Source organism: Ovis canadensis, chromosome 13 (assembly GCF_042477335.2).
Source record: "Ovis canadensis isolate MfBH-ARS-UI-01 breed Bighorn chromosome 13, ARS-UI_OviCan_v2, whole genome shotgun sequence".
Taxonomy (NCBI): Eukaryota; Metazoa; Chordata; class Mammalia; order Artiodactyla; family Bovidae; genus Ovis; species Ovis canadensis.
Genome location: NC_091257.1, coordinates 33217264 through 33234672, shown reverse-complemented (window position 1 = coordinate 33234672; position 17409 = coordinate 33217264). Strand labels below are relative to the sequence as shown.

The 17409-nt window shown below is 43.7% G+C and overlaps 1 protein-coding gene across 26 annotated transcripts in view; it reads right to left on the bottom strand.

Annotated features, from left to right (window-relative positions):
* PARD3 (par-3 family cell polarity regulator) overlaps nt 1-17409 on the bottom strand; it is a 572731-nt gene that overhangs the window by 475877 nt on the left and 79445 nt on the right. For all 26 annotated transcript variants that reach the window (XM_069546411.1, XM_069546421.1, XM_069546415.1 and 23 more), the window contains exon 2: nt 4696-4797. In XM_069546411.1, the coding sequence (XP_069402512.1) occupies nt 4696-4797 (102 nt within the window). The remainder of the gene's footprint in view (nt 1-4695; nt 4798-17409) is intronic.

Below are 17409 nucleotides of genomic sequence, written 5' to 3'. Positions count from 1 at the left end.
TATGGATAAATGAAAGCTATTTCCCAAGGTCATCACAAAGCTAGAACCACATGACATCATCCTTGGTCAAAACAAAACCACATCCCAGTGTGACAGAGGAAATGCTTGATACCACATCTTAAATCACCTTCAACACCAAGGACTTAAGAGAAGACAATGCTGTGAGTGAGAAAAAGACTCTGTTCCTGCTGACTGCTCCCCAACAAAGCATCCTTTCCCAGCTCTAACTGCTGATCACTTCCGCCTGAAACGTCCATTTCCACCCTTCAGTCAGTGTAAGGTGCCAGCTTGCAGGGAGAAGTAAACGCCCAGTATTCTTACCCAGACATCTATGTACCCAGTTTACTAGAGTTTACAGAGGGGATGCCAGGAGGGACAGGGAACTAAGAGAAGCTCAGAGATAGTGAATAATGAATAATGGACAGCAAATCAGGGAGAAATTCAGACAGAACAGCGCACCATTCAGGAAGGCTCGAGTTATAGCTGCTGTCAACCGTGCTAGAGAATGCGTGAGAGCCACTATGGTTCTTCACAGTTTGGCAGGATGTCAATGAGAAGACTGAGAATCAGATTCTGAGAGTAAACAGACCGGTGTAACAGCACGTACAGGCTGACTCTGTACCCTGCCTGGAAGAATCACTGTCCAGAAGAGATGAACACATAGGGCACATCCTCATGCTCAACCTAACTCTAGAATATTCTGTGTCTTAGGAAATCAGACCTACTCCAAGAACCCAAGACAACCCACACTCACACCATTTTGAATACATTTGGGTAAGCCCTGGTATTGGAATCATATAGGCGCTAAATGAAAGCTTCTCAGTGCTATGCATTGAACATTAATAACTAAAGGATAGTGACCAAAATTACAGCTAATAGATGCTTCAATTTTTTCCTGTGATCATTTGAATTATTTCCTCTCAACCCTAATTTCCCTCTGTTAAAAATATTTTTTCATAATTTTACAAATTCAATGACCAGGTATAAAATCTGTATCTCTGAGTTTGCCCTTTTACAGGACTGCCAGGTGGACAAGCCAATGAAGTCTTGTCTTCACAGTTTGGGAGCAAAAACAGCACCTGGGGCACTTGAGGAGTTGTTGCTCAGTTATTGAGTTGGGTCCCTCTCTTTGCAATCCCATGGAGTACAGCACACCAGGCTTCCCTTTCCTTCACCGTCTCCCGGAGTTTGTGCACACTCATGCACATTGTTTCAGGGATCATCCAACCGTCTCATCCTCTGTCACCCTCTTCTCCTCCTGCCCTCAAACCTTCCCAGCATCAGGGCCTTTCCAATGAGTTGGCTCACTTGAGGGGTGGAGAGTATAAAATGCAGGAGCCCAGAGGAGTTCCAAAAAACAGGACTTTTTTTTTTTAAGAGGAAATGTATTATTTATTTAGAAGATTGCTTTTCTAACCTAAAAGCAAAATAGGTGTCAAGATTCTTAGTCAGAGAACCTGCCAAAAAAAAGTTGAAAATACTCCAAGGTGATTATACAGAATCAAATTTCAGAACCATGGAAAACAGCCATGCAGCTGACTACACACAATCCCTCACTTTGTATAATTTTATCGCTTCAAATAATATACTTTTCTTTGAACTCAAAATAATACATAAAATAATACAACAATCACCCAACAACACTCATGTGGTGCTGAGATTCTGGATTACTTATATGTTTTGAGTTACAACTTAAAGTGGGTCCATGAAGATGCTCCTTCAAAAACTGAAATTAATTTTACACATATACATATCTGGACTTCTCTTATGGCTCAGATGGTAAAGAATGTGCCTGAAATGCAGAAGACCTGGGTTCAAGCCCTGGGTTGGGAAGATCCCCTGGAGAAGGCAATAGCTACCTACTCCAGTGTTCTTGTCTGGGGAATCCCATGGATAGAGGAGACTGGTGGGCTACAGTCCACGGGGTCACAAAGATCCGGACACAACTGAGTGACTAACACACATGCACACACACACACATTTAAATACTTTGAAACAAAACAATGATTATAAAATCTAAAACACAGTTTATTAAGTACCCTATGATTTTAATAGGCAACTGTTTTAGATCAGTTTGCCTTATTCTCTCTCTCCCTCTTTTTCCTTTCTCTCCCCCTGCCCCCACCTTCTCTTTCTCTCCTTATCTCTCCCTCTCTCTCCTCTCTCTCCAAACACCCACCAAAAAGGCCATACACTGGGCCGTAAAATAAGTCTCAATAACCCAATAGCCGAACACCTACGTCTCAATACCAACTCAGAATGTGAACTGTGTCTGGAGTGTGAATGCTGATGGGGGTGCTTCATGAACCCGCCAGGTGCTATATCATCCTGCTCCTATGGCAACCGTGGTCCCGACAACACACCAGGGCAAGACACAGCACGGAGGCAGTCTCAGAGCCAATTCTTACTCCCTCTCTTTACTTGGACATAAAGTCAAAACACAGAGTGAAAAGGCACCAACTTGGGGGAAACCTACATCTGTGCTCAATGCAGAAAAGAAACAGTTTGCAATATCCTGTAATAAGCAATAATGGAAAGGAATATATGCACAAGTATAACTGAATCACTCTGCTGTATACCTGAAACTAACACAAAATTGTAAATTAACTATACTTCAACTGAAGGAAACAGGCAGAGAAACAGGCATGCTCATCACTGCCGCTGTGGGCAGGGACACGCCCCAGACCACAGGGCCTCCTCCACAGAAATGCAAGAATCCAAACCAGGAAGAAAGAACCAGCACAAAACTCCCTAAAACAGAACACTGTGCAGTTCTGTCAGCAAAGCCACCATCGGTAGACATGGAAATATATTTATAAGCAACTCCAAAAAGGCAGGCTCACTCCCTCCTATTTAAGAGAAACAGTGTGTGTGTGTCTGAAGGAAAAGAGTGTCAGGAAAAGCAAAGCCCACTCAAAGAGCAGCAGTAATGAGCTTCAGGCAGCAATGGGGTCACGGGTAGCTATGTCTTTGCTGGTATTTTTCTCTTTCTGCACAAGAAGCCATATTATCTTAAGAAAAACAACCAAAAAAAGAAAAGAAGGAAGAGGAAGGCAGAAGAAAAAATATTAAAAGATCAATACAACATTAGCTCATCTCTTTGCAGCATTATGACTGGGAAAGGACACCTGTTTAAATCCTTCACAAATCTCTGTAGTTGTCTAAGCTCTGGAGCTGAGCTGCACAATAAAGTGACTATAATTTGAGTCTCGAGAGGGGCCTCTTCATGTGGATTGCAGCAAAAGGACTTGAGAGCCTCTTGCTCCTGGAGCCTCATGACTAGAAGTGACACCTGAAGAAACAGCAGCAAATCACATGTGGGCAGGAAAGTTCTGTATTTTCAACACAATGTGCTCCCAGCCCATGGGAGCTGCAGGGGACAAACCCCACTATGGCAGGTGCTAGTGAATCAAATAACCTTGACGTTACACAATACCTGGTACCTGGAAATTTTCCTTTTCCTTAAGATTTCAAGAAAACACATAAGACATCAACTGGTTCTGCACCAGGCACCATGCTAACTGTCGGGAATGCAGGTGTAAAGAAGACGCGGCAGCCCACAGCCCAGGAGGCAAGGGGCTGGTGGTTGGCGTGATCCATCACCTGGGAGGAACAGGAGTGATCGCTGGGAGATTTACCTTCCTTGATCCCATGAGGTAACATCACTGCAGAGCCCACCCTGAGCTATATCACAAGCCATGATGAACAGGTGAGGATGCGGCGGCCAGTCCTCCCCATCATCTCACTGCCAGACATGAGGGGCATGACCACAGCCTGCTCAAGTCAGCACCTCATCCAATCAAGAATCTGCACTACTTCAGTTGTATCACGTGCAATCTCTTGATCAAGCCTATTTTTAAACTCTGGTAGAGTATCACGTTATACATATTGCCAGCTGCAGAATTGGTATTGCTTATCTCAGCAAAAAGAGATTGTTTGCATGGAAAGATCAATGGCACTCATTAACTTTCTAATACTTCACACTTTTTGAAATGTTTGGTTTTTATTGTGATTATATTTAAAACTTAAGTAAATACTGAAATAAAATCATATGTTTAACCAGCTGCCTAAAATGAAGCCGGAGGTGGCGGGGGAAGATTGAGAGGGGCGGAATCTGAATTCCTGTGCCAGAGCCCAGCATCCTGTCATGCTCCTAACACACCCTGAGTCTTTCCTCTGCCCCCTCTGTCAGTGAGGACAGACAGGAGGTGGGTCCAGGAAATGGCTTCAGTGCTGACAGTGAAGATGGTGTTGCAGTATGACAGAACCCGAAGAGGAGCTGCAGAGGAAAGGGTGGCTTCCTGGAAGCCAAGCCCACTGGGAGGACGCTGGAACGCAGCCAGGGAATGCCAGCCACTGGGATCAAAACAGAGATGGTGATCATAATGACAGGCCTGAGTTGTCAAGAAAGATGTTACGTTTGGCGAAAATAAGGGGGGAATGGCATGGAAACTTCTTAAAATGTTTCCATTTAAACACTGCAATTTTAAAATTCCCAAAACCTAGTATTGAGTCCCTGGGGTTCAGGAAAGCAAAGATTCATGATACTTATGATAAAATAAGCAAACCAGTATGAGTGGCCCAAACGCTCTTTAAAATAGTGTCTGAAACAGAAAGGAAAGTGCTCCCCTCCACCCACACCCTCCCCAGTCTTCACAAAATGCACCAGAGCCGCTTCCCTGGACTTGAACTCACCCTGTCTTTGTCATCTGCCACATCACAGAGGATGTCATCGAGATCCAGAATTCCTCCATCTCCGTGTTCTAGTCGATGCACTTGTATCCAGTAGTTTGGATCCTGTATGAGAGCATACAGCAAGTTAGCACCACCAAAAGGGAACGCAACCATTTAAACCGGGATAAACTCCTGCCGTGAAAAGGAACTGACCTCATCAACAATACGGCACTTGACTGAAAATTCAGGTGGCTCCCTACGTTTGAGTCCATTTAGCTTTTTTATGATGGGGTCACTCACGCATGTACATCCCTTTGGCTCAGACACTGATGTACTATTGTGATAGGAGCTGCAGACACCAGCACAACTCACGGCACACAAAATAGTAATTCGTCTGAAGTATGCTGAGTTTCCCATGGTCCAATACGAAATACTTCATAATCTCCCCAATCCAATCTATTGAGACATCCTAATAAGCAAGCAACACATACCGTGTGTCTGAAAAACTCTTGTTGCAGCCTATCTGAAGAAAAGGAGGCTGTCTGCCTTGGTGGCTCTGTGTAATCACTACAAACAGGTCTAAAATATACTGATGCAGAATGTTAAGACCACAAGTGAACAAAGCAAGCTCAGAACAGCGTGCATGCTTGAGTCTGTTTTATAAAGACAAAATTACATACACTCACTCGTATGTGTGCACAGAAAAATGTCCCCAGATATACACACCAACATTTTAATACTTATCCCTGAGGGGTGGGGCTGGGGAAGAAGGAAGACAAAGGACTTCACTGTAAGTGTTACACACTGCTGCCTGGGTTTGTGTGCACACTTACGCATGTACACATATACACATGCACACACACATACACACACAACACATATACCACAGAATATAACATCAAGCCAAGTTCTAAAATGACGTGAGGAAAAAACATAGCTGTTCTTCAACTTCTACAATCATTCTCATTTGTATATTCAAAAATGAAAATACACTAAACTATAACCTTTGCCATTAGCTACTGAATCATCCATAGCACAGAATTACTAATAAAAAGTTCAATTCACATTAACACTCTATTTTACCAACTTAAACAGTGATGTCAGGTACAGCTCTTTCTGAGAGGAAAGGCTGGGGTGGAGGAAGCACAAGATTAATGACAGTTATTAATAAAACACAGACTATGGACCCTACCCCATATCTACTGACTCAGACCTTCCAAGGGCAAAGCCAGGGACTCCAAAGCCCTAGGCAATCATTACAATGGAACATGTATTATCAATCCCTGTCACTTTTTAACCAGCACAGAAAACCGTTCAGATTCCAGTTCTCAAAGTTATTAAATACGACCACAGAAACCACTACGCCAACACTCCACAGTTGCTCTGCATGCACCCTCATTTATCTGGACTTCTTTAAAAGGAAATTCAGGGAATTCCCTGGAGGTGCAGAGGTTAAGACTCAGCCCTTTCAGCCGGGGAACTAAGATGCCACACAGCCAAAACATTTAAAAAGAGAAAGAGATTCAGTACTGAAATCAACTGTTCATCCAGAACACAGACAGTAAGCTTCTAGAATACACACGAGCGCGCGCGCGCACGCGCACACACACACACACACACACACACCTCTCTTGGCATCCCCTTCATACATGGGCCTTACTCGGCTAATTCCCTGGTTATATTAATCACGTCACCTAGAGAGTTCTTAGGAAACCCGCTGCTGTTTGTCCAGCCAGGCTCCAGAATTTTTCATTTCTAGATTTGTTCAGCTGTTAAAGAACAAAGTCCTGAAACAAACTGTACTTCTACTCTTCCTTCCCAAGTGGCATTCACTCTGTAAGCGAAATGGGGAAGAGTGAATAACCCGGGGGTGAATAAAGAGAAGGTGGTCCTTTACCATCATATCCAGCCATTTATCACTGATCCACCCTGTCCTCTGCTTCCCCCGAGCAGGATGACCTAACCAGCTTAAATATCCGCTTTCATTTCTGAAACACTTTTATGCACACAAAAAGCAATGTGTGCATGCTCAGTTGTGTCCGATTGCTTGCAACCCCATGGAGCCCGCCAGGCTCCTCTGTCCATGGAATTTCCCAGGCAAGAATACTGGAGTGGGTTGCCATTTCCTGCTCCAACACAGATGCAAACTGACCCCTAAAACGTAACTTATAAAACACATTCTTAAAGCCTCTTGACCCTCCTCACTCTTTCCACATGAGATCATAATCTACTGCCTTTCTATAACATTTGGAGGTACTCCCTGGAAATAAATTCCCTCCTAAAGATGTCCCAATCTCTTAAACTGATACAGGGGAACCTACCACAGTCCCGCCTCCTTTGCACCATTTCCTCTCTACCAGCCTGCACTGTGTCCTGTATAAAGGCACCCCTCCCCACTGTGCCCAATGTTTGGAGACCCACTTACCCGCAGGCTGACCATTTCCATCCCTCAAGACTCCTCAGCCATCCTCTTCCCCAAGAGCTTCTCCTGACTGGAACATCCCAAGAAAGGTTAAAAGTCTATCTCTAGCCTTACTGTTAGAGTTCCTAAAAACCGTTAACAGTATGATGCAAACTAGCACATATCAGATGGATAAACAGCAAGGTCCCCTTATATAGCACAATGTATCTGTGATAAACCATAATGGAAAAGAGTATTTTTTAAAAAGAATGTATATATGTATATGACTGAATCAGTCGTAGAGTAGAAATTAACACAACAGTGTAAATAAACTATACTTCAATAAAATTAATTTTTTAAAACCATAACAGCATAGAAAATAGCACTCAGCTGTCAACTCAGAGTCTTCAAAAGTTGTTAATACTGTATTTTTGCAGATGCTAAAATAATTGTATGAAATCTACTATGGACCTTACTTTTGTCCTTGAGCTACCACACTTTGATCCCCTTGACAACAAAATATTTTAAGGGTCTGTCATCTCAGATTCTTCTTCTCCTATAGCCCCCTGCCAGTCAGGCTTCCTCCCCACCACAAGTGCCAAAACTGTCCATCGAGGTCACCAACAGCCTCCATGCTGCTAGTGAGTTCTCAAGACCCATCTTCCTTGGTCTATCTGCAGAATCTGACACTGCTGGTCATTCCCTCCTCCTTGAAATATTCTCCAGACTTGGCTTATCATCCTTCAACTGCCTGACCAGGGTGTGTCCATTTCTGAGATTCAGTTGTTGATTCCTGACTTTAGAGAAGTCCTGATTCAGCGGTCAGCTATGCCAAGTAGCCACGACAACACCATGTCAAGGCTTTCATCAGGCTGGTACTTATTAATGTCACGCTGAACTATGTGCTGAATGGAAACAACAGCTGGGAGAGAAGACACAAAGTGGGAATCATCAGTAATCCCAACAGAGCAAAGGACACTGAAAAAAAGTCCTCCCACAAGAGTATAAAACCAGGATGCTTTTCGCCGCTGAGAAATACATCTCCTTGGAAGAGCTGTCTCTCAGGAGGTGTTAACTGACAGCCTTCGTCCACACAATTCTCTCTAAATACCCAGAGGACTGGCAGTATTTTCAAGGAAAGGTCAAGTACCCAGGAGAAAAACTTGTTTTCTAAACAAGTTGGCACATACTCGTTGATTCCACTTCACGGTAGTTTTCACTAAGAAGTTTGAAATAATTAATAACAGGGAAGGAGGTGGGAGGGGGGTCATGTTTGGGAACACATGTAAGAATTAAAGATTTTAAAATTAAAAAAATAAATAAATTAAAAAAAAATAAAGCAGAAACAGATGTTTTCTGGAAAAAAAAAAAAAGAAATAATTAATAACAGAAATCACTGCTGTTGCTGTCCTGGCTATAGAAACTTATACATACAACTGAACAGAAAGCAGTGATAAGCCACTTTTAAAAATGCCAAAAACATTAATTCTACAATCGGTAGACTTGTCATTGGATTAAAAAAACAAACGTGACACATACTCAATTTTTTAAAAAGGTTTCACTTACAGTATGTGCATATAAATAACCAAAGATCTGAACAGTACCAATAAGGTTACATTATGATGAACAAAAATCCAGAAATGAGAGACAAGGTTCTCAACAAGTGGCTGGATAGAGGACTACCAAGAAGCAAATGTCCCCGCCAGGCAACACTCCCCAAGATGGATCGGAGCCCAGAGAAGAAACCAGGAGACAAACCCACACACGGAATCATTGCTTCTCACCCAAGACGACTGGGGAAAGATGGAGGGGATAGTTCTGTGATCAGGTAGAAAGAAAGCAGAGATTTGATAAGATGCAAACTGCAAAGAATTCTGATGCGCACTCTATCCCAGGACACAGGAAGAGAGACAGGGGAGGGAAAGTCATAATGAAAGAATGATTCCTACCCAGACTTCAAGAAATCTCTCACCACTCCACAAAGCACCATCACACTGTTCAGTTCAGTTCAGTTCAGTTGCTCAGTCGTGACCAACGCTTTGCAACCCCATGGACTGCAGCACGCCAGGCCTCCCTGTCCATCACCAACTCCCAGAGTCCACCCAAACCCATGTCCATCAAGTCGGTGATGCCACCCAATCTTCTTATCCTCTGTTGTCCCCTTTTCTTCCTGCCTTCAATCTCTGCCAGCATCAGAGTCTTGTCCAATGAACCAGTTCTTTGCATCGGGTGGCCAAAGTATTGGAGTTTCAGCTTCAGCATCAGTCCTTCCAATGAATATTCAGGACTGATTTCCTTTAGGATAGACTAGTTGGATCTCCTTGAAGTCCAAGGGACTCGTAAGACACCACACCATACAACAAGGTAATGAGCTTTTTCAAGTGGTGACACACAAGTGGTACATATTTTATGCCCAAGTGAGTTTCAAGAAAAGCATCTGCAAATAGAAACAGTACCCTACTCTTGCCTCAATCACGGTGTATAGTAATGGTCTATACCCTGCCAAATCTTCAAAGGAGAATAGACTTGTGTAACTAGAAAATTCACATTGATCCAAAAAAAACTGAGTATAAGCACTAACAATCAAGACCTATTGTGAAAAATTAAAATGTATCAGATAAGAAAAAAAAACGCAAATAGTTAAAAAACAGACAGACCATGGGTCATAAGAAAATGAAACATAAAAATGATTTGTGAGGGTTAAAGAAGGAAAGGAAACGTGTACACCTACGGGTGACTCATATTGATGTATGGCAGAGGCTTCACAATACTGTGAAGCAATTTTCCTCCACTTAAAAATAAGTAAGTTAAAAAAATGCTTTGTGAGTTCTGAAGAGAAAAAGATTACGTTCAGTGAGAACATTTGAGAAAGGTTGATAATGAGGTTTTAAGAGAATCAGATCCCAGAAGAGGGTGGGACGGAATGAAGAAAGGAAGGAATTTCCAGAAAGTAAAATACAAGTCACCAACAAAGGGAAAAGGAATCAGAAATCAGAATGGGTTGGACCTTTTTAAGAGCAACACCAAAATCTATACGATAACAGCACACTGACTTCAAAACTTCTAAGAGAAATGTTCTACAACATAGAATTCTGGACCTCACCGACCAACTATCAGTAAAGCATGAGCTCCAGTAGAATACAACACTTTCAGAAATGAAGTGTCGCCAAAAAGTTCCCCTCTCTCTTTCTCAGATGGGTACTAGAAGATGTGTGCCGACAGAGACCTAACCACGAATGAGGACACCGTGGCGCGTGAAGCCAGGACAGACCTGTGAGAGGACCCACAGGATGCTTACCAGGGGTGGGAAGGGCAGGTCATGGTGGGAGCTGTCGTCAGACGAGGCCGGGAGAGGACCCCATGCACCTCAACACAATGAGACACTACTTAACAGCTGGCCAAGTAGGGATGGAATTAGCTGCAAGTTCACAGAAGACCAACCAAAGGAGGGTGGGGGGTGGGGGTGAATTGTTCATTCTAGAGAAAACATACAAGTTGTCCAAGAATAAGCAATAAAGGTATCTTACATGGTTCAGCTCTGAGCAGTTTTAAAAGAAAATAATGTGACATCAAACATCACATTTGTGCGTGTGTGTGTGTGAGAGAGAGAGAAAGAGACAGAAATCCAAGAAGCGGTTGCAAGAGAGGGAGGCAAAGCACACACAGGGCAGTGAAACAGGGTTCAATCTTCCACACTGAGTCAAAAGACAGACAAAAAGAAGAAGTAACATAACTGTTCACACAGAAATATGGAGGAGAATGTGGCATGGACCAGGCACAAAGTTGGAAAAGACAAACTCTCTAGGAGATGCTGCTCTTTTTCATGAGAATCCTGGTAGAACCACTTGACTCTGCACAACTATAGTGTCCAGAAACCAAAAGACAAGAAATTGTTGGAAAATAAAATAATGGGCATGGTGGCACAGGGCTTCAAGGTTAGCATTTGTCCATCCTGTGAGCCAAGGAAAGTTATAATGCAGAGACAAATGAAGTCACTGGTAATGACATCACAAATAGAAAGCATATTCTATTTAAAGTCAGTAGAAGAGCAATATAAAGTCAGTAGGACTGATGCCTCATGCTAGATTATCTTGGTAAGTATCTTTTCAATCTACTTAAACCAAAAGCAAGAAACTTTAAGTATGCTGTAAAGTTCTTTTTTTTTTTTTTAAATGAACATTGGTAGTTCAAGATAGACATGATATAGTCCCCCCACAGTATGGGGTACCAAGACTTATGGGGACATCAAAATCCAGATGCTCAATCCCTGGTACAAAATGATGTAGTATTTGTATATGACCTACCACCTCCTCCTGTGTGCTTTAGATGATGTATACTACCTAAAACAATGCAAGGACTGTGTAAAGAGTCATCTGTGTGGATGGCAAATTCAAGTTATGCTTTGGGAATTTTCTGGGATTTTAAAAAATATTTTCAATTGAAATCTATAGACCAACTGATCAATCTCTGCTGCCCCCCTTTTCCACCCCAAACCACACCCAACATTCATGACACCACCTCACCACCACAACACAACAGAGCAAACCACAAACCTGCTGCCTCCCTTGAAGGGTGGATGGCTGCATTTAACATGTCGATCAAAAAAGAAGAAGGCAGCCTGAAACCAAAGGTGAATTCCAACCCCAAGGAAATAACTGTCTGGCATTCTGCTTTATTAGAATCAGCACATGATCACTCTACAGTCGCACATTAGCCCAGTAGTATGGGAGATCAGCCCATGATCGACGTCTGTGCCTGTGACATTACTTTCACAACAGCAAAGATATCACCCGAGCCACAGATGCTCCCCAATTCCTGCTTCTCTCCATAGAAATCATCTAACAGAGATCACAGGGTTGGCCTGGGACAGAGCCAAGGCAAGAATGAGAATGTGGTAACCCTGAGTTAGATTTGCATTACATTCACGCGCACTATCTAACATGATGGGAGGGTTTATAAGCCCTATTTTCAGATGAGAAAATTTAAGACTCAGAGAGCATAAACTGCTGCCAAGAAGTCACAACTAATAAATGCTGTCAGCCAAGACGGCCCCAGGTCTGCCGATGATTCCTAGCCCTTTCTAAGACCCATACGGGTGGTTTCCAACAGCAGCATCACAGTTGTTTGTCTTCCTACAGCCCCTCCTCCCAATCTCTTCCCAATAGCATCACTTTTTAATGTTTTGCACAGTGAGTAGGTCCATAAAATATTTATTTTAATAAAAAAAGTTTTGATTGTTTAAAAAAATCAAGTTTGAAAACCCACTCACCTAAGTATTGTATTACAGTTTGAACCTCATCCTAGTTGAAGCAGTGGTTCTCTAAGTAGGATTCCATCCCAGATCAGCACCCCTTGACTACTAGTCAGAAGTTCCAAACCTCAGCTCTACTGAATCAGAACTTCTCAAGGCTGAAATGCTTTGTATTTCTTCTAGGTACTATTATTACTATGTTTTAGCTCATAAACTCATGGGCTAATGCCCCCATGAACACTTCTTTTCTTTCCCATGCCATGTGGCATGCAGGATCTGAGTCCCCGTGCCCCCTGCAGTGGAAGCACGGCATCCTAACCACTGGGTAGCCAGGGAAGTCCCAGGAACATTTCTTAAATGAAACAGATGTTTGTTACTACATCTTACAAAACATCACCATGAATACATACATAGATATTTCACAATCACATAGATGGTTATATATGTATTCACAGTCAGTGTCGGAAACAAACTCTTTCTCAGAGCCATTTCACCTCAAAGCTCTCTCGACATGCAATCATCAACCTCTCTCACTGCACGTGACTTTGGGAGCTGTCTGAGTTCCCCAGGGAGCTTGTTTTGATTACTTGCCAGGAAATTTTAATGCGATGAATAAAAGGATATTCTTTTGGGAATAACTGATAACTAAACAATATTTTTATCAAGTCCTATTTTAATTCTAATTTATGAAGCTTTTATCCCTTATCTTGCCCATAAAATCAACATTTTGTCTTCATTCCTACTGGCAGTACCATCCTCCTCTGACTTAACCTAATCAAGCCATAAACCTCACCTCCCCACAGGAAATACGGGGGACAGAAAGTCAAATGACACCACAAGGAAACAACCAGACAAGTCCAGAAGTTGAGACCTTAATAACACAACTGCACTGATTTCTTTTTTTTGAAATGCACATTATCTAGTATCTAGATGCAATGTATGATACTGAAGTGGACCCTGCGTCTGGAGAGAAATTTTATTTAAAAAAAAAAAAAAGCTGGGACAATTGAAGAATCTGTCTTATCATGACAGAATTAATTAACAGAAAATTTCCTGGAAGTGATCAGTATGTGACCCAGGAATTTAAAATGTTTGTCTACATGGTCAAGATGTATATAGAAAATCAGATGTTTTAATAAACAGTACTACAAAATAGGAAAGCAGCTACACACCCAACAATTAGAAATTGAGGACATATAATCCATGAAATACTGCACCGCAATTTAAATGCTGTGCACAGAACACCATGAAAGGTAGCATCTCATCTTTAGTCTGAAGTAGAATCTGCAGCCACAGACAATGGGAAAGAACTGCTAAACTCAATTGGCCACCCTTCTGATTTTCCATAAGAAACATATATGTATAATTTCATAATTTTATCACCTTAAGTAACAAGTGAATACATCCCTTCCTTTCCCCTTCCTTCTTTTCTTGTTCTCAATAATGGAATCACCTTCTAACTCATCTCACTGCTTCCAGGCTCCTGTCTTAATCCTCTCTACATCCTGAGACTGCATTCATCTTCACAAAACACCTATTTCATCGTGTCCCTGCCCTGGGATGAGTCACTTCCAGTGACTCACTACATCCTAACCACTAAAACCCAACGTCCTCGGCCAAGCACTCAACACTCTCCAAGCCTGCTTTTCCGGACTCTCTGTGGATCCTACCCTAGGCACCCAGAGCCAAGCCCGAGACAGAGCAGGTGCTCAGTAGACACTGGTCCCTTCCCCTCCACACAGCTGAGAGCATTCACCCCACGATTCCAGTGACCCAGGCTGTCCTTCCCTCTCCCACAGAGATCACAACCACCTCCCCTGTGAAATGCCCTCCGACCCCAAGGTGTTCATCCAGACCACAGAGGTGTCACATGATAGCCTGTTTCCTTGCACACGCATGGAGATACTTTTTTATCTCTAGATAAGTTCCCCAAATGCAGGGATCATCTTCTGCTCTTTAGCACAAAACAATGAACAAAACACCATGCTGTTGCACAAATAATGTATAAAATACATATAATAAATAACCCAATTGGACAAAAAAGAAATTTCAACAAGACTTTCTCAGAAAACTAGAATCCACAAAGAGGCTTATGCTTCCCTAACCACCAAAAGAAACCCCATGGACACGGGCGCCTATTGGGATCAACGCTCCCTTTATCCTGTATCCTCTGACTTCAGAGCTCGCTCAAGAACCTCAGTGTGACTATCCTGGCTGACACTCCAGATGGCCTGAGCTGTGGGGAAAGAAACCTTCCAGGTACTTTATCCTCCCAATGTAAAGGAACCCAATTTCCTGCAGAAACACCTTCATGCTCACGCGCAGAGCTGCATCTCCAGCACCGCTGGCCTGGAGGACCAGGCAGAAGTTGAGTTTATGCTGGTCACACCTGCTTACAACTTAGGTAAAGGAGAGCCAGACAACAGCTTACTGAGGCCAGCCACGTTCTCCCCGATTACGTCCCAGGGAGGGTCAGGATGCCCAGGGCAGACGGTGGGCAGTACTGTCACCTGATAGGCCAGAGGCACCGGGAAAGGGCGTGAGACAGTAAATGAGGCTGAGACCCGAAAAACAACATGGACCTACAGGAGTGTCCTCCCCAACTCCAAGCCTCTCCTTCCAGGCCTGGGGACCACCAGAGAGCTGAAGGTGGGCGCCTGCACCAGGCCTCCCTGGGCCTCCCTAACCCTCCCGACTCCACGAGGGGCCAGCATGGGGCCACTCATACACAGCAATGGTTTTCAGGACATTCATTCGAGGTAAATGCTTCCGGCTCCATGTGCAGGTGTGAGGCCAGGGGAGCAGGAAACCCAACCTGTCTGAGATCATGGAAGAGAAAGGGCATTTCAGCTCAGATGTCACTCTGACTTCTCAGTGACTGCTCTGCTCTTTTGGACGCACTGCTTCTTGCACAAGGATCAAATGGATTTGTTAGGAGGACACACGAGGAAGGGAAAATCTGATCAGGATAGAGTCTTGTCTTTTCTTTCTTTCATTCTTTTTTTTTTTTCACTTAGAATGGGAAAAAATAACAATAACGAAAAATATGTAACCCAAGTCTACACGTATATAGACTAGACTATCTTCAGTTTAAGGAAGTAATGTTTCACCCCCAGTGTCACCTATAAAGACATACAGATTTAAGAAGCATGTCGGCACCTGGAAGTGCTGGATTCCAAGCTGCAGGGAAAAAAGCAAAAATCCCATAACCATTAAAGGGCTTCCCAGGTGGCACTAGTGGTAAAGAATCTGCCTGCCAATGCAAGAGACATAAGAGACCCCTGGGTGGGGAAGATCCCCTGGAGGACAGGGCAACCCACTCCAGTATTCTTGCCTGGAGAATCCTATGGACAGAGGAGCCTGTCAGGCTACAGCCCATTAGGTTGCAAAGAGTCGGACACAACTGAAGCAACTTAGCACACACATACAACCATTAAAACCAGGCCTCAGACCCCTCAGGGCAGAGACCCATCCTGGGGCAGCAGCAGCCCACAGCACCTGTACACATCAGGCAACAACTGAGATCTTCTAAAGTGAACTAAGATGCTGAATGTTTTTCTACTGTTTATAAAGAAATAACCAACCTAAGAGATCCTCAAGGTTCTTACCCAGCTTCACAAAAGAAAAACCTCCCCTCTCCTATTTACTCCCCAACCAGCCAACAAGAGAGGCTGACTCAGACAAAAAGGAATTTCTCCGACAGAAAGAAAGCCTCCCTGAAACATGATAAACTCTAATAGTGCAAAATTCTAAAACAAACCAACCAAATTTGACCCCAAAGCAGCTCTCGACACCCCCATCCTATGACTTAATCCAAAAACCACCTCCCAGTTTTTCTTTAAAGATGTTATCTCAAGTTGCTTAAAAATCCACAATTAATTCCTTACATCTGGCAGTACCCAACTGGACTGAATCAGAAGAATGACTCGTGAACTAACAGAGGAGACTGTGAGGAAACGGTGGGTTTTGATAGATAGATAATTTGCACCTACCTGGGGTCTCCTTTTTAGAAGCCTGGGCACACAGCCATCCAGCCGCACTCTGTGGCCCCTACACTCAAACTCAGCATAGCCCCCGCTGCGCAGGGTCCGGCGAGGAAGGCCACAGCACCACCACATCACAGGGGTGGCCCCAAGATGGGGGACAGCAGATGCTGGTGCTCAGAACGTGGCTCCAACTGCAGGCACTCGGGAGGTGGAAAGGCCTGTCCCAGTGTTTCCTGGGACCGCTGATGCCAGAGGTGGAGCACCCTCCTCCTCCCAGGACACTCCCAGCATGGGTCCAGGGCGGGAGCTATGATGGTATCTTCAAAAGATGTGCCAGAGACCAGAGTCCTCTCCGAGTCTCATTACCTTAGACATATGTGCAGGCGAGGAACCTGCATCAGCTTTTAGGATGATTTTCAGCAGAGAAGAGAGCGACAGACCGACAAACCACACAGTCACCACGAACACCGAGACCCGGGCCAGTGAATGCACGGGGTCTCCTTGTCACTCGGACTTGCTATAGCTCGCTGGGCCCCTCCTGGAAACCCCGGGGAAAGCTCACCCAAATGTCAGTGCCTGCTAACATCTACCCTGCACAGCAGCAGCCTCCAGTCTCATTTTGTCTCCTGCCCTGTCTCTCCATGGCACTCACAACAGTGTCTGGAAGATGTGCATGTTTACAGTATCACCCTAATCAAGCCTCAGGACCTGATTCACACACTCAAGGAGCATCTACTCGATGGCAGGCACTGAACAGACACAGGGTTACAGCAGCAAATGGTCCCTAGCCCCAAGTCACTTAAACACAGCCCCACACCCTAAAACTCATCGGTGTTACTGGTGACCCAATACCAAAGGTCAATTTGTATTCCTTTGCTAACTCATAGGTTTCCAAGTGTGTTCGCACTTAAAATTTTTCCTTGAAAACCCCTAGTGTGACTCACAAACTTATCTGGCTTTATCTGGTCAATTTCAAATTGATTTGAAATGGGGGAATTTGAAAGAAAGGGCTTCAAGATACCTTATGAAATATGTGAGCAGATTATAGAGGTTAACGCCATATCGTTTCTTAATCCCTTAGATACACAGTTTGCTGT